Consider the following 18,639-nt stretch of genomic DNA (forward strand, 5'->3'; position numbering starts at 1 on the left):
AGGGTCCAGCTTCAAGAACCCTCCTGTTCCTGTCTTCCGGGAAATCCTTCCTAATGCTGGACCCAGTCAGCTCTATTAAAGGAACACAGCTACATTTGCCTCTTCCGGGAACCATGGGCTCACTTTTTTTTCTTTTTTTTTTTTAAATCACCAGCAGTGACCTATTCAGCAGTTACTGTGCTCTATCAAATCCCTAAATGTCACCATGAGACCGCAGCAGATGCAGACACAGGTCCCTTTTCAAGTAGCACGGAATCAATTGGAGGACGAGAGAACAAACTGAGACATGGTGGTCAGGCCTGGCTGTGGGGACAAATGTTCAGGTCAGTCCTGAACAAGAGAATAGATCCCTCTCCTGTTGTCAGGACAATGAGAATCTGCAGACACTTCTGCATACAATTTCACGGGTCCTTAGACCTCCAGCACCCCCAGGCTACAAGGTCCCTACGCCCTGAAGAGTCTGAGGAAGACACATGTCCAGCTTGATCTTTCGTAGGACAGTTTGTCCCGCTGCCAGACTGCCTACGGAAATAGGAAATCTTGCGCCGGACTTTGTAGGATGGATAGGTGGGGGTAAGCTAGTTCTTCCCTTCAGGTTGAGGGCCAGAGAGGATAGCAGTAAGTCAGCCCGTTGCTGTCCCACCCCATGACTGGGTCCAGAGAGCGCTTTACTCAAGACGGACCACTGGGTGGCAGAAACAACAAACACAAACGTGAACTCGGATACAGGTACACAGATCAAAACTACACGCACACACAAGCTCTGGTACTGGCCACGAAGATAGAGACAGAGGCAAAACTGCGCAAAGGCAGGCCCAGCTACACCCAGTAAACGAACTACTTAACCTACAGATACATAAACCAAAAAGATCCAAATTAAGACCGGCTAGCGCGCAAACCCTCGCAGCCTCGAGGACGCTCACGCTGGGGTCGGGGCCAGTGAGGGGCGGGGCCTCCCGGGTCGAGGCGGGGTCAAGGGTCAGCAGGCGGAGGTACGCCCAAGATGGCGGCCTCCATGTGCGACGTGTTCTCCTTCTGCGTGGGCGTGGCGGGCCGAGCCCGGGTAGCCGTGGAAGTCCGCTTCGTGAGCAGCGCCAAGGTGAGGCCGCGGCGGACCGTGCCGGGGTCCCCCCACTCGGCCCGGCCTTGGAGACAGCCCCACCGGACCCCATGCCTGGAATCTAGAGGCTCCTCTGCCGCTCGGGCGCTGCGGCCCGTTCCCGGCTCGGGGCCCGGGGGCTACCTGTCCCCGCGCGCAGGGTTCCGGGGCGGTCATGCGGTGGGCCCGAGCCCGCTGTTTCCGTGCGCGTCACCTGCCCCCGTGGAATCGGGCCTTTCCGCCAGTGGGGCCGGGGAGCGCCAGGCCGGGGGACATTACTGCTGGGTCCTGGGAGCTTTGGGCGGGACGTGCTGGGCAGGGGGAGCTGCGGTACAAAAAGGCCTGGGTCCTCAGGGAACTTTATGAGTGAGATTTGGGTGGGGGTTGAGGGAAAAGGCCAGGACACTTCACGAAGGGGCTTGGAGTGTTAAGGAGTTTGGACCGAAGCCCGTAGTAGCATTGAAGGGTTTAAATCAAGAGGGTGACATTTTGTTGTTTTATTATCGTGTTTTAGAAGTTCGTTGTAGAAAAAAAAGCGCATGTAAGGAAAGAGAAGGTAAAACACTCAGAATCTATATTTGTGCAAATATATGCATATTAAAACTGTATTTTTAGAAACTGCTTTTTGATGCAGCAGTAAATATTTCAATATCAATAATGCTACATATTAATTTTTAAGAGTTGAGTAATAGTCTGTTTCATGGGAGGACCACTGTTCACTCAACAACTGCTCATTTATGGACCCTTATGTTGTATCTTGTTTTTTATCTCTGAGGTGAAAGATATTGGAGCTCAGTGTCTGTGCACACATCCTTTTGTTCTCACCAGCACTGAGTATTTTCTTTCTTGGATATCTTTGCTGGTTGATTTGTGCAAAATGATATCGCTTTGTTCTCATTTATATTTGTTTACTAATGAGGTTGAACAGTTTGTCATGTGTAGTGGCTGTGTGTATCCTTGGTCCTTGCCCTAGATGTCAGCCTTCTAGTCATCTGTCTCCTGCTCTCAACATCATCCTACTCATCCAGTTCCCGAACCCAACCTTCCATTGTCCTCTTTTCACTCCAGAGGCATCTGGAGTGTTCCTCTCTTCCCGTGGTAAATCAGCTCCCATATCCTTGGCCTCCTCAGCTGCCCACAACTCCATCTCTACCCCAAGGCCTCCAGTGCTCTTCATTGGTTCACAGTTTGATGGTGTCTCAGTTCCGTCGCTCCTAGCCTGCAGAGATACTCACCTTTACTTTCACTTCACCCCTATCTCTCAGGCCCCTCCTTGTTTTACTTCTTCCCTCTTACTTCATCACTTCAGCCACTCTCCTTGCCCAATTGTCCAGTCCTAGCCTTCTATCAAAACCCCAGCTCTGGAAGAATGAGTTGGCTTCCCTCTTCATGCCTACATCATCTGCTGCTGCAGAAGAATCACATACCCAGACCTGGTGACAAGATGGCTTATCCTGGGCTTTTTGCCTCTACATTCATAAAGTGAGATTAGTTTGTGATTTTTTTTTTTCCTTTATGGTATCTTCCTTAGGTTACCACATCAAAATTATGCTTGTTTGTTTTTTAATAGAGAGGCTTTCCATTTTTTCTGTTATTGGATAGTTTAAATAGCACAAGAATTACTTATTTGGTTTGAGAGAGCTCGCTCATGAAACCATATAGACTAGGGGTCTCTCATGGGGGTAGTTTTTGACCACTTTCTCTATTGCCTCTATGGACATTGGCAGGAATGATTTCCAAAATTTTACCAATTGCTATGCCAGGGACATGACCAGTCAGAACAGAAACCTGACCAAATATGGTAGATGTCAACCAGGATGCTGTACTAATGCACATCAGGCAGGTACTGGCATTGCAAGTCTGTCTTGGCTTTCTTCCTTTTTTTTTTTTTTTTTTTTTTTTTGCGGTACGCGGGCCTCTCACTGTCGTGGCCTCTCCCGCTGCGGAGCACAGGCTCCAGACGCGCAAGCTCAGCGGCCATGGCCCACGGGCCCAGCCGCTCCGCAGCACGCGGGGTCCTCCCGGACCGGGGCACAAACCCGTGTCTCCTGCATCGGCAGGCAGACTCTCAACCACTGCGCCACCAGGGAAGCCCGGCTTTCTTCCTTTTGAATTCACTTTTGGCACTTGATATTTTTCTAGAAAATAATTTAATAAAGAATTAATTTACTACATAGTCTTAGATATTTTGGTACAATCTTTTTTTTTTTTAAACTTGAACTTTTCAAATTGGAGATAAACTTTGCATAGTTTGTACCCTTTCCATTCAGGTTCCGTTCTCTCCAGTCTTCTTGGTAATATGAATTAGAGTTGTTTTTCTTGAAATACTTTATATGTTTGGGGGATAAGTGGTTTCACAGAGGAACAGCTCTGATTCTTCCCTTTGCTTTACTAAATATTTCCTACATTTGGTCCTCCAAAAGGAGGGAGAAAGAGATCAATATTTATTCAATATTGAGATTTGAGATTGTCAGAAGTAATGTGGATAGCTGTCCATATCTTGTTGTCCCACAGAGGAAGGCCAGGTTTTCATTTTGCTGGGTGGGTCCCAGGGGCTACTAGGCATGGAGGTGGGCTTCTAGAAAGACAACCAGGCTGCATCCACGGCTTTGCCAGTGGTTTTGTTCCAGCTGCCCCACTGTACCATATTAGAGCTCCCAGAGTTATTCACAGGATTGAGATGTGTGGCTCACGGGGTGCTCAGGGCCTGTCCAGGTCTTTACATCCTGCTGCTGATTTTGGGAGGTGCCCCTGTCTATCCAGAGTGCCAGTGCTAGAAGGAAACTGGGAGCTACCCAGGAGGCAACGTGACAGGACATTTCACTGCTGTGTCAATCATTTCCTTTCTATCTCTTTTCATGACAGTTCACTGTTGGCAGGGGCACCACTCCTCTGTAGAGTGGGAGAAAGTGCCCAGCTGGGCCAGTAACTGCCTAGGTTCTGAAGCTGTCTCCTGCGTCCCTTTGCACATTTGAGAGATGGCAATTCAACAGTTTTCTCATCCTTCATCCTGTACATATCCACAGTGCTTTAGACCAGTATTTCTCATTTAATGTGCATATGAATTGCCTGGGTATCTGCAGCTGATTTTAACAATGCAGATTCTGATTCAGCAGGTGTGGAGTGGGGCCTGAGATTCTGCATTTCTAACATCTCCCAGGCAATATCCATGCTGCCCAGTCCATCACTTCACTTTGAGTAGTAAGGAGCTAGAGTTCATGAAATTCCTTCACCTGTGTTATATCACTGCATCCTGGAAACTACCTGGTAGGTATTATTATAATACCCACTTTTCACATGGTAAACAGATGCAAAAAAGTGAAGCAACTGGCTCAAATTTTCACAGCAAGTTAGCATTAGGACTGGTGCTAGGATTAGTCATTCCTTTCAGTGTAACACCTGAGAACTTGTTGGGTACCAGGTACTACGTATGCTAGGTGCTGTGAGTACCCAGCTGACCAGGGAAGAAGGGCATATTCTCCTGCATAGGCCTCTCCCTCCCGTGGTGTAGGATTTCTATGCAACCCTGAGGAGCAGCATCACGACCAGGATCCTGGAGGGGCATGTGGGTGACTCAGAGAAGGCCGCCCTGTACCAGTTCCTGGTACTGGAGGCTCCAGCCTGCTGTGAACCTTGGCCCTGCTCTGGCCATCCTAAAAATTCTCTGATTAGTCTGACATGGCTGATGTGGTGGCTCTCTTCCCATCCCAAGCCCTCTGCTCTAGACAGGCTGGTAGAAGTGCGACTGAAACTGGGCAGAGCTGCGTTTCCAGAGGAGGCAGTTATGGAGGGTGCCGACCATGCTCCGTGAACCCTCCTGAGGCAGAGGCCTCTGATGAGAGGGAAGCACGTGGGGGTGAGGGGCCCTTGAAGCTATGTCCTCTGTCTCTTCTTATGGCCATCCTATTCTTCTCTGCCCTCTTAGGGAAAGGGGTTGTTTGCCACACAGCCGATCCAGAAGGGGGAGACCATATTCATCGAACGGCCCCTGGTGGCTGCACAGTTTCTCTGGAATGCACTTTATCGCTACCGAGGTGAGCACATCTCACCTACTCCTGAGGGCTGTTGGGCCCAGCAGCCTTTGCGCATGGAAGAGAGTACGTACATCCCTACCGGCTGCCGTCTCTAGGACTCCAGGTGTTGGGAGGAAAGTGCGTCTTCCCTTGGAGAGCTGCACCTGAGAACCATGCCTCTGACTAATCTCAGGCCATTTGGGGCTGTGAGCCTGCTGCAGAGAGGTTCTTCCAAAGTGCTCCTTGGGGGAGGACTGCTGGAACTCAGTGTGGCCTGTACTGTAAGGTACTAGATGTCGTGCTGAAGGGCTCTGTGCCAAAGTGGAGCCCTCTACCAAGTGGAGACCCCATGCCCCTTGGTCAATAAAGGCTGTGTTAGGGGTCAGAAACAAATAGGACGCTCTTAGCTTTGCCAGTCACATGCTTTTTTCACACTTTTCTTGGGCTAGAGAAAAATCTGTGAAAGGAGGGTCACTCGGCTCCAGAATGTGGGGAAAGCCCAGTTTGGGGGCTGGGTGGGGAACCCCATAGACTAAGTCCCATCAAGAAGCAGAGAGGGTCTGCCGGGAGGAGTGGGGACTCCGGAGAGGGAAGAAGGCATCATCTATAATGCGTGTGAAATACATTCATTTAACATATTCATTCACTCACTTCTCATACTTTTATTGAACACCTTCTCTGAGCTAGGTGCTATATTAACCCTGGGCATATTGCTGTGAAAAGGACAAATGTGGCCCCTGCTCTCAAGACACTTAATTGTCAACATCTGGCTCTCTCCCCCAGCCTGTGACCACTGCCTTCGGGCACTGGAGAAGGCAGAGGAGAACGCCCAGAGACTGACTGGGAAACCAGGCCAGGTTTTGCCTCACCCTGAGCTGTGCACTGTGCGCAAGGACCTGCACCAGAATTGTCCCCACTGCCAGGTGAATATCCCTGGGGGCTAAGCTGAAGTCCTCTCTGGGGAGACAGGAGTGAGGACAGACTTGGTCATGGCCCTTGAGAGCCCGAATGTAGGGAAAGACATGAAAAAGACATTACTGTGCCAGTTTCGTCCTCTGTTCCAGTCCCATTGTCTAGAAAATAGGCTTGGTGGGAGCTTGCCCTCTTCCTAGGAGCCTGGCAGGGGCCCTTCCCTGTACCTGAGAAGCAGTCTCTCCTTCCCACGTTTTTACAAGCCTGGGTCAGGTGCCCCTCTCACATGTCTCCAGAGCACTGTATGCTTTTTCATCTCACAATACCACTGACTACTGCTTAGGGGCTGTTTGTGGAAGGAGTACAGTTAGAGGAGGTGAGACCACATGGGTGTCTGTGCCTCACCCCACTGCCAGATCCTAGGGTGCTGACCTCCACCTCCCCCAACAGGTGACGTACTGCAGTACAGAATGTCTGCTAGCCGCAGCTGAGCAATACCATCGGGTCCTGTGCCCAGGCCCCTCCCAGGATGACCCCCTGCATCCTCTCAATAAGCTACAGGAGGCATGGAGGTAGGTAGCATTTCCTCTCTTCTTTCCTTTATCCTTCCCTCCCTGCCTGCCTTCCCCACGCTTAGTGGATGCAGCCATCTTTGTTAAGTTACCACCCCCTAGATTTTTCCTCCATTCTTAGGGCTAAACTATCACCCATTCCCCCTGCCTTAAATCTGAGCCGCCAGTCCTACCATTCTCAGTATTTTACACACTCCCAGGAAGAGCCCCATGAAGCCCATAGGGATATAAAATCCTGCCCAAGTCCTTGCCAATGACTTTCTCTCTTTGGTTATAAATGAGATTGGTAGGAAAGATTCTCTGTAGTAATCAGACTGGGCTTCCCTGAATTCAGCTACTGGGGAGGGAAGTTCTAGGCCAAACCTTTTTCTTTCTCCCCAGGAGTGTTCACTACCCCCCTGAGACTGCAAGCATCATGTTGATGGCCCGGATGGTGGCCACAGTGAAACAGGTGAGCCCACCTGATCTTCTCAGGGAAGCTGACTCCGGCCTCATTCAACCCTTGGCCTCAGTTTTCTTCTCACCTTAACACTCTGGCTTGGATACAGAGTTCCTTCTGGGCTTCCCAAAGGAGAGCTGCTTGCTGTGTAAACCTTAGGAGTAGCTAACCATAAATCTAGCAGGGGACATGGGGGCTCATCTTGCCTGTGGTCTGTGATCTATGGATGACTTCCTGTGCAGCAGCAATTCATATATAAGCACCACCTTTTCAGGATTGTGTCTCTTAGATAAAGCGAGAGAAGCCACTCTGACCCCTTTAGTGTTGTTGCTCGTCAGCCTCATCCTCCTATTTTCCCAAGTGTCGTGAACTGGCTAGCTTGGCACCAGCTGGGAAGATGGTTGGGTGTGGGCAGGGTGGGCAGGAAGGGTCTACTTAGAAGCTCATGTGTGATGGTGTTTCTCAGGGCAGGGGTTTTAGAATGACAGCTTACTCCTCTCACGTGGGCAGGAGTGGCAGTAAAGAGGAGGGTGTCCGTGAGTCCATGTGTGCACATGCATGCGTGAGCATGTGTGAACCTGACCCTGAAGTATATTTGTTCACTGCAGGCTAAGGATAAGGATCGTTGGATCAGGCTCTTCTCCCAGTTCTGTAATAAAACCGCCAATGAGGAGGAGGAAATTGTCCACAAACTCCTGGGGGACAAATTCAAGGTTGGTCTCTCCATATGACCCTCCCACCCCCCCAGTAGCCTGGGGATGTCCATGGCTACCTAAGGGAAGCTCCACATTTGCTGCCTTCCCAGCCACAGGAAGAAGTTAGAGCCTGGGTCCAAAAATCTGTTCAGAGACTTGTATTCCTGCCGCTATTTAACTTCATGACCTAATGTGGACTTAAAATTGGGAAGTGGGGTGATGACAGAGGACAGAAGGGCTGGGTGCCCTGATGTGGGAAGGCAGGACCCCATGATAGGATAGCAGTGGGCGAATCAAGTGTAATGGAAAGTGAAGGGCTGGGGGTTCCACAGGGTGAGGGAGCGGTGTGAAACAATTTTAGTTGCCAATGTACTGAGCACTTGCTTCAAATCAAAGAACTATGCATTCTCCCTGAGAATAGCAGACTTCCATGCAGGAGCTGCCTGAAGGTGGAGGTAGGTGTGTGAAAGGGCGCTGGGGTGGGCCTTCCTGCACTGAATCTGAGGAAAGGAGGGGGAGGGTCAAGCTGGTCTGGAGGCTGGGGCAGGGAGCCTGGAGGGTGGTGGTGAGGACAGACATTTTAAGCCAGGCTGCCTCCGCCCTGCTGGTACAAGGGCTAGAAAATACGGAGGAATTTGGGTTTGCTACCCTGGGTTGGAACAGGCCAGTAGACTGCCAAGTCTCTTGGCGATAAGGATTCTGTGGCTTTCCTTTGCCCCCAGAGAAAGCTCGGTCTGCAGAGCTCACCCTTTTCCTTCCCTTATATGGTCTTATGGGCCCTGCCTGGGTGCTAATGGGAAATCCCCAGGGATGCAAGTCTCTCCCTGCTTCCCCTAAACCAGGGCCAGCTGGAGCTTCTGCGGAGACTCTTCACAGAGGCCCTTTATGAGGAAGCACTCAGCCAGGTGAGTGTGGGGAAGGTGGGACCAATGGCCTCCCAGTCACTCCAGCACTCCAGGAGCAACCAGGTCAGCGTCTCCTACTGGGACAGCTAAGCCAGAGCAGACCTGCTCTTCTGGAGTTGGGATGGGACTGACTCACAGCAAACTTCCTCAACAGGAAGAAAAGCTAGTGGCTGTAACCTGAATGCTCTTCTCCCTTTTTCCCCACAGTGGTTCACTCCGGATGGATTCCGGTCTCTCTTTGCTCTTGTTGGGACCAATGGCCAAGGAATTGGGACCAGGTTAGGAGAGAATGTTCCAGAGCTGTTGGGCTTGTCCCTCAGGGCTGGGGTGGGAGATTGACTGAGGAAGGTAGCCACATCTCTTTTCAAGACTAGGGTGGGGCAGGGTGTGACTCTGGCCAGAATGCTGGACTAAACTCAGTGGTGGGGGTCAGAAAGATTGAGTCTTGGGAGCACTTAGTCTGTTGGGGAAGGACACACCCACCCACCCCCACCCTCCCCCTGGAGAAAGAAATGGACTTAACTTGCTTGGAGTGGGGGAGCCCTGTGAGCTGGGCCTCCTCCTCTCCAACCATGGCTGCCTGGGACCCCCAGCTCCCTGAGCCAGTGGGTGCGTGCCTGTGACGCTCTGGAGCTGAAGCCTCAGGACCGTGAGCAGCTGGACGCCTTCATTGACCAGCTGTACAAGGACATCGAGACAGGTTGGTGAGATGGAGTCTTGGCCTCACCCAACTTTGGAGACATCCGTCAGTTAGACAGTGGACACAGTCTTCCCCCAGGGAGCTCTGAGTTCGTGGTTGGGGAAGGTAATTCCTGTGTGCCTATGGGAAGCTTCAGATCTGTTTGCAGGACATACACAAGAAATGGCTCCGCCATCCGTGCGGAGGCTTGATGCTGGGGGTGGGGGAGGGCTGGACAGTAAGGTGGTACCATTTATAGGAAAGCAAGGCTTGTGCCTCAGAGAAGCAATTTCAGGTAAAATAGTAGTGATTGGGTGGCAAGACAGTGGAGCCAGTGCCTGTCCTTATTAGCCTAGTTTCTTTTTCCCACCTATAAAGTGGATGCAATAACATCTGCATATTACTGTCTTACAGCAACTGGTGAGTTTCTTAACTGTGAAGGATCTGGCCTCTTTGTGCTGCAGAGCTGCTGTGAGTCCCGGCATTGAGAAGGGGTAGCCCCACAGCTGCAGTTCATCTCTCTTGGCCCCTTCTGGGCTGGTAGAGTTGAGTCTAGGAGTGGGGTTAGGGCTGAGCTTCCTGGGGATTTCCCCTCAGCCTTCTCCTTCTATTATTTTTCATTCATTTATTGGACTCTTGTGCCTTGATATAAAAGCTTCCAGTGGGCTAGGCCCAGTGCTGAGGCAGGGCACAGAGCTCTGATTCTTGCAAAGGGAAGCCTGGGTTTTGCCCCACCACTGCCCTGTGAGCTTTGGTAGGAGAGTGTTGTGATAGCCCGGGAGGAGCTCAGGCTGGAAGGCAGTCTCATCAGCACCTGATGGAGCGGGCAGAGCCAGCTCAGACTGTTGTCTTTTCCAGATCCCAGCCTCCCACCCTCTGCTCTCCTCACTGCAAAACCTTCCTCCCAGGCTCTGGGGACACTACTCCTCCCAAACTGGGCTCTCAGAGGGCCTGGCTCAGCTGTTACCAGACATCCAATAACAGACAGGACTGAGTTAAGTGGCCTGGCACGGGCATCCCTTTCACAGCCCTGTCCCTCCGTTTGTGAGACACTGGGAACACATCTGAGGATCAAGTTGACCAGTGAGGAGAGAAGGGGCAGTCATGGCAGGAGGGGAGGGGAGTGATGCAGGATTGCATTAGTGCCTGTGCTCTTCAGGAAAGAGCACTGGACAGGGATATAGGAAACGGGTCCCAGGACCTGCCTAGCCCTAGCAGGGATCAGAGAACAAGGAAAGATGGGACCCAGTGCTCTGCACAGTTAAGGCTGTTATTTTTATTAGTCAACAATCCTCATTACCTGCCTCTCATGACCCAGGCAACCACAGCTGTGTCCCCAATGCAGAGACCTCCTTCCCAGAAAACAACTTCCTTTTGCATGTCACCGCCCTGGAGGATATTAAGCCAGGAGAGGTGAGGGGGCCAGTAGCTGTCGGGGTGGGTGGGCAGTGGGCCTTGCAGGTTCTCTCCAGGAATTGGGAGCAGCAGTGGCTACAGTCCCAAGTTCAGGCTGTTGGGTTGAATCCCCACATGCTCCAGGACATGAGTCTTCCCCATGAGTATACTCTAACCCCACCCCACTTCAAAAAATAACTCCAGAAAGCATCAGAGCAGTGTTTCAGAGACAACTGTGTGCCTAAGTTCTTGTCCCCAGCTATCTTTTGATCAAGGAATCTGCAGCATCTAAGGAAGCAGGACATGGCCCTTTGTGGCTTGGACTGTGGGGTACTAGTGTGGGTGTGGGGTCCTGGCTCTTAGAGCTGTGCACGGAGCCTGGCTGAAACTTCTTTCAGGGCAAGTAGCTTCACACCAAGATAACCTCTGCCCCAGCCACAGACCTTGGCCATGGCCCAAGGCCAAGCATAGCCCCCTGTCTCAGACACAGATTGTGAAAGCCTCATAGTGGCCTCTGCTGTGAGCACAGGGGAATGGATCAGGGTGACCTGCGCCTTCGCTGAAGGGCAGCTCCGGCTCCTGGGGATGGGGCAATGGTTGGACATAGGGCAGAGGTTGGGGAGGCCCTAATCCCATCTGTTAGAAGCACAGACTGTCAGAGCCCACCTCTCTTCTGCCCGTTAGGAAATCTGCATCAGCTACTTAGACTGCTGTCAGCGGGAGCGCAGCCGCCATAGCCGCCACAAGATCCTCAGGTGCCAGCTGGGGGTGTGGTGGGAAGCCGGGCTCTGGGCTTCTCCGTGCTGGTGGCTGCCTGACTTTGTACCCTCACCATCATCCCCCCCAACCCTCTGCAGGGAGAACTATCTGTTTGTCTGTTCCTGCCCCAAATGTCTGGCAGAGGCTGATGAACCCAACATGACCTCTGAGGAGGAGGACGATGAAGAGGATGAGGAAGGAGAGCCGGAAGATGCTGAGCTGGGGGATGAGATGACTGATGTGTGATCATCCTGCCTGGAAGTGGTCCTACCCTAGACCCTGCCAGAAGAGGGGGCCTTCCCCCAGAGCAGAGGCTTGGAAGGAACTCCCACTCCTGTTGCCTGCTTTCCCCCCATGCCAGCTCTGTTTCTTCCAGAGGGTAAGACAGGCTGGACCCTAGGCCCTCCACCTCCCGCCAGACCTCATGCCCAGGACACTGCTGTTGAGCGGCTCAGGCTCTGCGCTGTCACTGAGCCTCTCAGAACTGGCCTCCCCCTGAGGTATGGGTGTAAGTGGCTGGAACCAAGGTCAGGGCCTAACAGTGTTTCTTCCCCTTGGCTCCATGGCCCCACTTACTCATCCACCTAAGGCTTCACCCTTCTCAACTCACTGTTGGGGTGGTGGTGGTTGGGTCACAAAGTGGCAACCTGCGAACAGCCTGACTCCATTGAAGAAGAGAGGGGGTTAGACACCCTTACCCTCTTCCCCACTAGCACAGCTGGGAGAGGCAAGAGGGAGGAACTGGGCCTCCAGAGCACCTTCCTAAGGCTTTCTGTGGGGGACACTGAACCGGGGGCATTACCTCCCTCTGCTCACCTCCCCACACCCACCATTTAGACATCCGGGGAGTAGAGAATCTCCCCAGACCCCAGAATCTGTCCTTATGCCTTGCCTCTCAGGCCCTGGCACAGTGCCTGGCCTCACAGGGTGTGGAAGAGGTCTCTGCCTCCCTTGGGAGGGACATCATGACCCCTTCCTCCCACCCTCCTCCCACTGAGGACTCTAGCAGCATGGCTGAATTCTGGGGGATGAAAGGCCTGTGCTCCGTAATTTAGGATGTCCTAGAATCTTCTAGAGCATGGGTCAGTGAGGGGCTCTCCTAGTCTCAGTCTCCATCTTTAGGATCATTTAGGAACACTGAAGTCTTCCAGAAACCTAGGAGAGCTAGGCTAGATACTCAGATTAGCCCTGACTCTCTCCCTCTCCTCCCCAGATTAGCACTACCCCTTACTCTTGGGTTGGAAGCTGTGGAAATTATAACCTATCACCTGCAATTCCTTTCTGCCTACCTTTCCTGAGGGGCTGCCACATGCCCCTGCTGAGGGATCCCAGGGAGGGCAGGTGCCGCCCCACAGGCCCTTTCCTGCATCGTGAGCCAGGTGGAATCTGCCTGTCTGGCCTATTGGGTTCTTAATCCTTCGCAGTAGCCAGCACCCCCTCCCCACCCGCCCACTGTTCTCAATAAAATATGAGTGGTGACAGGCCTTTGCAGGAATGCTTTGTGGAGAATGGCTTGACAAGCTGCTCCAGGAAGGCAGCAGTCACATGGGTGGTGCAAAAGTGCATAGGATAGAGCAGGTGACTGCAGGAGATGGGAGCTGCAGCTCCCCAGTTTGGGTTCATCCCTGGTCTTGCCTATACTCTGCTGTGCAAATGTTTCTAAAGTCCAAGAGCAGGGCTCTTCTGAGGTCCAGTGTGGATCCTCAGTACCAGGCTACAAGATGAGGCTTTTGCTCAGGGACTGAACTACAGCTTCCCAAGTTTTTGAGCAGGAGGCTGTTGTGATCCAAGATTAGCAATCTGAGCACTGGTCCTACAGGGCCTTGGGCAAGTCATGTATCCTCTCTGGGCCTCAGTTTCCTCCATTCAAAACAAGAGCATGGGACCAGATAAGTGTTTGAAGGCCCCTCCCACCCCTGTGTACTTTCACTCTAGGACACAGTTACAACCCTGATGAGAGGCTTTATTGCTAAAAAGTCAGTGAGGGTTTATTATGTAGTCCTCAAACACCAGCTCCTTATACCATTCCAGCAACTGCTGTGAAAGACCCTGGGTGGGGAGGCTGAAGCCAGGTGGGATGTGACAGGTCTCAGATGGCTCTCAGACCACCTGCTGTTGGCCCCTTTAGTTCCAGACCCTAGCCCATAAGACCTGGGGCCTGGGTCTTGCCTCTTCCCATAGCATGAGACACCTTAGGAGCCCAGGGGGGGGAAGGCCAGTGGTGTGTCTTCCTTTAACTTAGCCAAGGCCCAAGCCCTTTTCCTCTGCCTGGCTCCCCCAGTCCCCAAATGCTATCCCCAAGTCCCAAACAGCAGAATTCCTGGATTTTCCCCTTCCCAGCCCAGAGTTGCTTATGGCTGGAATGTGGGACCAACTCTTCTACCAGAAGGTCCAGGGCGGTTGCAGCAGCTCAAAGGTGGGGATGCTGGTGACATTGACTGGGATGGAAATGATGGCCCATGGCAGCCCATGCTGTTCCAGGGAGCGGCGGATCATGTAGCTGGGAGAGCATGAAGAGAGGTGGTGATGGTCACTTTCCTGACACCCCATTCTGCCCCACTGTCCCCATCACTCTGGGAGTTCCAGAGCCTGAGGACTTTTTTGGCCCTCCAACCAGGGCATCCCAAGATGAGGCTTGTGGGTAGGGACTGGTGATTACCCTTGACCTCCCCGAGTCATGGCACCCAGCTTGGTGCTGATACAGCCAGAGACAAAGAGCCCTCACCCATCTCGGCCAAGCAGGAAGAGGGCGGGGATGTCAGCTGTGCGCTGGGTACTGTCTTGGATCATCTCCACGTAGAAGCTGTCATTGTCAACTGCGTTGTCAGAGATGATCACTGCCCGCCCACCGTGCTCCTGCACCACCCGGGTCTTGGAGAGGAAGGAGCAGCCCCTGGAAGAGGTGGTGATGAGACCAAAGGAAAGGCAGGGTCCTAGCTATCCGTTCCCCAGACCACCACCCTGGGAAGATGAAAGGAGGACCTTGGAGGCTTTTTGATAAAGGCTCACAAGTAAATGGCCAAAGGCTTGGATAATCTTAAGATGTTTCTTAAAGACCCTTAAAAAGATGAATTATTTAAAAGCAGCTATTTCAAAGCATCACCACCAACATTGATCTCAGAATCTACCCTATGCCTGCCTTCCCCTTGTGCCCATGCCTGTCCGCTCCTTACCCCCTCTCCACCAGAGCGATCTGGTCCTGGATGAAGAAACCGTTGCTGAGTTCCCCGCAGGCCTCTGAAGGTTCAGCAGGGACAAGGTGAATCTGCTCATACCTTGTGTGCTGAAAGACATTTAGACAGGTGAGAGTGTGGGGAGACACACCTGCTTTAGGACTGGGCTGACCATCCCATCTTATCAGCTTCTCACAAAGTGTGAGGGAAATGAGGAACGATTTCTGTGTACTGGACACTTGAGCATTTTTACTTAATTCTCACAAAGGTCTGTCTACTCGTATCCCACCCTGCCTTTCTCAGACATAGGAAGGGAAGTTGGTATGGACCCAGAGGGGGGAAGTAACTTGCCTTGAGTCATGTAGTTCAGAGGTGGAGCTAGCAGAGCCCTTGGTTTTTCACTACTTCGTGTCCCTAAGAAGATAGCTTTTCCCTCTGTGGTGCCCAGGTCTGTATTATACCCAGAGGAATAGCTGGAAGCCATTCCTGGCTTTGTAGCCCCTGGAAGACAGCTGGATTCTGCCCCCTTCTCTGTCCCAGCACTCAGGTATGGGTTGAAGCCATGAGGGTCACCTCGGCTTAGTGTGGGGAATGTGGAGACAGGATCAGAGATGAGGGGGCCTCCCTGAACTTACAAAGATACCACCAAAGTCCTTGGCAGGCGTGGCAGTAAAGATGTATCGAATGTCCCCAGGACTCAGCACTTGAAAGTACAAATAATCATGGATGCGTAAGCCTGAAAGGTAAAATGTACAGGTGAGAAGCCTCAAGGGAAAAAAGCTGGTTCAGGTTCAGATCATGGACCCCATGCCTTCAATGGGGCTGGTTAAGGTCTGGGCCCAGAGACCCAGCTTCAGCCAGTTGGGTCCTGCAGGTGGGTAAGATAGAGGTCTCTGTCCTGGAGAGGATAGAGTTGATGCAGACAGAGTTAGTAACCCCAGAGATTTACAGCTGCTGCTGTTGCTGCTTACACAGGTGAGCCAGGAAGACATAGCTCCAGTGTTAACCTCTCTGAGGGTTAATTCATTCATCTTTGCTCTGAAGCAGACTTGGGAATTTCAAGATGGAGATGTGGTAGCCTACGTATAAAGCAACTCTCACCAAAACTTAAAAGTTGACTCTGGTTCCACTGCCATCCTCCTAGTCCAGCCACTATCATTTCTTGTCCTGGCTGTTGCAGCTTTTTAACTGTGCTTTTTTTTTTTTTTTTTTTTTTTTTTTTTTGCGGTACGCGGGCCTCTCACTGTTGTGGCCTCTCCCATTGCGGAGCACAGGCTCCGGATGCGCAGGCTCAGCGGCCATGGCTCACGGGCCAAGCCGTTTCGCGGCATGTGGGATCTTCACGGACCGGGGCACGAACCCGTGTCCCCTGCATCGGCAGGCAGACCCTCAACCACTGCGCCACCAGGGAAGCCCTAACTGGTCTATCTTAGCCTCCATGTTTGCTCCCTACGGTCCATTCCCCCAATAACTGCCAGGGATTTTCTTAAAACATCTTAAAGCAAATATGATCATGTCACCACTTCAATACCCTTCAACGACTTCCCTTTGCACTTAAAATCTAAACTGTGGTCTGCAAGGCCCTGCTTGATCTGGCCCTCCAACTTCATCTCTTCCTATGTTCAAGCTACACTGCCCTCCTTTCAGTTTCTTCACATCTCCAAGGCTTCTTGCAAGTTCCCTCACCCTACCCCCACCTCTACCCCTTTATATGGCTCACTTCTATTCATCTACTAGGTCATAACTTAAATGTCACTTAGGGAAACCTGCCCTGTGACTGCCCTCCCCTTATGCCCATTCAAAATGTACTTTTTTTCCAATGACACTTCTAACATCATTTGTAATTATACAGTATTTGTAATTTTTTGTTTATTGTCTATCTCCTGCACTAGGACAAGGGCCTAAGTTTGTAACTTCATTCAATACTGTATCCACATTATCTAACATAGTGGCTAGGATACAGTTGGTGCTCAAAAAGGTTGTTGAATGAATGAACGGCTATTTCCAGCTCTACTGTGTTGAGGAAGGGAATTGCCAGAATAACCAGATATTTCTGGGGTGTGGATCTCTTTAGCACCAAAGTCTAATGATTTACCTGAACTTGAGTCCCTGGTTTCCTTAGCCCAGAGAGACTGAGGAATGTGAAAAGGTGGAAGCTGCTGCCACAGGTCTGTTAGTCAATCAACAAACTATCAAGTCGCTACTGTGTGCCAGCGTTGGGATGGATTGTGGCTTTTGCTGTCCTTTTCTACTGTCCAAAATCAGCCACCCAGTAGAGCTCCACTGGCTTGGCACTGGGCTACATATATGGCCTTTTATCCTGGGAGTGAAGACTTCCCATCGGGTACAGATACACTCCCAAGGAAGCTTTCCTGGATTAGCACTAAGCTTCCCCTCCTCCCCACATACATCTTTGCCTGGCCTTTGCATCTGCTGATCTGTGTAAATCAAGTGTAGGTATACACATGTGCTCACGTACGTATATGGATGTATGTTTATGTTCTCGTGTAGGTGCAAACAAGTTGGGTGTGTACTTATGTGCTAGTGCCTGTGAACCCACGTGTAGCAATGTGTGGCCCCGTTTACGTATGTGAGTGCTCACGTATCTCCAGCTTGTAGTATCGCTAGTTGCTCCTTGTTCCTCGCCCCCTTCGCCACCTAAGTCAGCGCTAGTGGGGGTAGAGGGAGTCTTACTTCGACGTGGGGGGCTGAGGACTCACAGCCCAGTCTCAGGCCGCACACAGTTCATGTCCCTCGGGAACCACTACCCACCCACTCCAGGCGCCCGTCTCTGAATCTGCCCTGCTCCGAATTCGCGGGGTCCCCAAGGTGACCCGTGGCCCCCGGCCCGAGCCGGGCTTAAGCTGGACCGCCAGCCCTACCCTGAAGCGCAGCCCCGCCCGTTGCCGCTCACCGTGGGCCGCGACGCACGCGGGGAGCCAGAGCACGAGACAACACCAGCCCGCGGCGCCGGGGACCATCTCCAGGGCCCGGCCCGGCGCCGCGCTTCCTCCAGCCGCCCTGCTGCGCGTAGCTCGCCGGACTTCAGCCTGACAGCTGCTCTGGACTCCCGCCCCCAGACCCGCTTACGCCGCCGGTTGGCGCACCGGAACGAGGCCCAGGGCTGATTGGTTCTGACGCCTGCTCGTGTAGCCACATTTGTCGCCCCTGTGCCCTAGCCCACTTCCTATTGGTGGAGAGAAGTGGGGCCGAGGGCTAATTTGTTTTAACTCTTAACTGCAACTGCCGTCCCCGCCCCAACATTTCTCTGATTGGATTCGACTCCGCAGGACCTCGCTGGCTGGGGCGGGGGCGGGAGAACTGCAGGTGGGAGACCCGCAGGACTCGCCTCAGCCGCCGAAAGTCTTGGCCAATCAGCTCGTGAGGTCTCGGCCGGATCCTCCCTGTGGCCGCTTCGCAAGACGACGATTTACCTTCCCCTAGTTGTGTTTTCCTCCTTCCCATCCCCTCTTTGGGAAGGCATTCGTCTAGCGCCCAGGTGGTCTCCGGCGACCCCTGCCTAGTTCTACCGGCGCTTGCGCTCTCATAGTCAGTAGGCTCTGGGGACATAGACTGATGTACACGACCCTCGAGGAAGCGCTGGCCAGTGCCGAGCCAGAAAACGAGCATTGGGGCCAGGTGCCCGCGCCTGTTTATCTACCATTTACTGTACAACTGTGATTTTGGACACCTAACCTCTCAGCCTCAGTTCTCTCATCTGTAAATTGGGCATGATTTCAGTGCCATCGCGATAGCGTTGTGAGGGTTAAATGAGCTCACTTACGTCAAATGCTTACTCAGCAAAAGCCTATTCCGCAGTCAGCGCTCAATAAATATTTGCGTTTATTGCATTCCTTGGGCTGGCGTTTGAGGGGAGAAGGGAAATGGAATTAGAGTTAGTGGGCGACGCGGGCCGAGCAAGGATCCTACATGCTCAAAAAGAATGGCACCATCGAAAACCAGCGACTGACTGTTCCTTTACCACCGCTTCTCGTAAG

General features: G+C 52.3%; 2 protein-coding genes across 10 annotated transcripts; one reads left to right on the top strand and one right to left on the bottom strand.

Annotated features, from left to right (window-relative positions):
• The first annotated feature begins 980 nt into the window (after nucleotides 1-980).
• On the top strand, nucleotides 981-12,952 carry SMYD5 (SMYD family member 5). Of its 9 annotated transcripts, none has more exons than XM_027132029.1 (14): nucleotides 990-1,099; nucleotides 5,025-5,196; nucleotides 5,896-6,035; nucleotides 6,475-6,596; nucleotides 6,978-7,047; nucleotides 7,644-7,748; nucleotides 8,573-8,635; nucleotides 8,843-8,913; nucleotides 9,229-9,335; nucleotides 9,729-9,785; nucleotides 10,173-10,309; nucleotides 10,633-10,727; nucleotides 11,394-11,464; nucleotides 11,611-11,724. In XM_027132029.1, the coding sequence occupies exons 1-13, from the start codon at nucleotides 1,004-1,006 to the stop codon at nucleotides 11,413-11,415; spliced, it is 1,257 nt and encodes a 418-aa protein (XP_026987830.1). In that variant the 5' UTR covers nucleotides 990-1,003; the 3' UTR covers nucleotides 11,416-11,464; nucleotides 11,611-11,724. The 9 variants fall into 9 exon arrangements, with proteins under 9 accessions (XP_026987831.1, XP_026987830.1, XP_026987829.1 ...); XM_027132028.1 differs by having other exon boundaries at nucleotides 11,567-11,687; XM_027132032.1 differs by having other exon boundaries at nucleotides 9,729-9,734; nucleotides 11,567-11,687.
• A 458-nt stretch (nucleotides 12,953-13,410) lies between these two features.
• PRADC1 (protease associated domain containing 1) lies at nucleotides 13,411-17,778 on the bottom strand. Its single transcript, XM_027132035.1, has 5 exons — nucleotides 17,556-17,778; nucleotides 15,277-15,377; nucleotides 14,642-14,751; nucleotides 14,194-14,361; nucleotides 13,411-13,968 (listed from the first exon to the last, which is right to left on the bottom strand). The coding sequence occupies exons 1-5, from the start codon at nucleotides 17,620-17,622 to the stop codon at nucleotides 13,848-13,850; spliced, it is 567 nt and encodes a 188-aa protein (XP_026987836.1). The 5' UTR covers nucleotides 17,623-17,778; the 3' UTR covers nucleotides 13,411-13,847.
• Between the last annotated feature and the right edge of the window lie 861 nt (nucleotides 17,779-18,639).

This window comes from Aethalodelphis obliquidens, unplaced genomic scaffold (genome assembly GCF_003676395.1).
Source record: "Aethalodelphis obliquidens isolate GAN/ISIS:26980383/991018 unplaced genomic scaffold, ASM367639v1 scaffold40, whole genome shotgun sequence".
Lineage (NCBI taxonomy): Eukaryota > Metazoa > Chordata > Mammalia > Artiodactyla > Delphinidae > Aethalodelphis > Aethalodelphis obliquidens.

Excerpts from the sequence above, each read along its gene's own strand:
- SMYD5 (XM_027132025.1), top strand. The coding sequence starts at position 1,004 with ATGGCGGCCTCCATGTGCGACGTGTTCTCCTTCTGCGTGGGCGTGGCG. Across the intron at positions 5,197-5,895 it reads GCCTTTGCGCATGGAAGAGA|CCTGTGACCACTGCCTTCGG; the intron begins GTACGTACATCC and ends TCTCTCCCCCAG. Across the intron at positions 8,636-8,842 it reads ATGAGGAAGCACTCAGCCAG|TGGTTCACTCCGGATGGATT; the intron begins GTGAGTGTGGGG and ends TTTTCCCCACAG.
- PRADC1 (XM_027132035.1), bottom strand. The coding sequence starts at position 17,622 with ATGGTCCCCGGCGCCGCGGGCTGGTGTTGTCTCGTGCTCTGGCTCCCC. Across the intron at positions 14,752-15,276 it reads AGGACTTTGGTGGTATCTTT|CACACAAGGTATGAGCAGAT; the intron begins GTAAGTTCAGGG and ends AATGTCTTTCAG. Across the intron at positions 14,362-14,641 it reads ATCGCTCTGGTGGAGAGGGG|GGGCTGCTCCTTCCTCTCCA; the intron begins GTAAGGAGCGGA and ends CACCTCTTCCAG.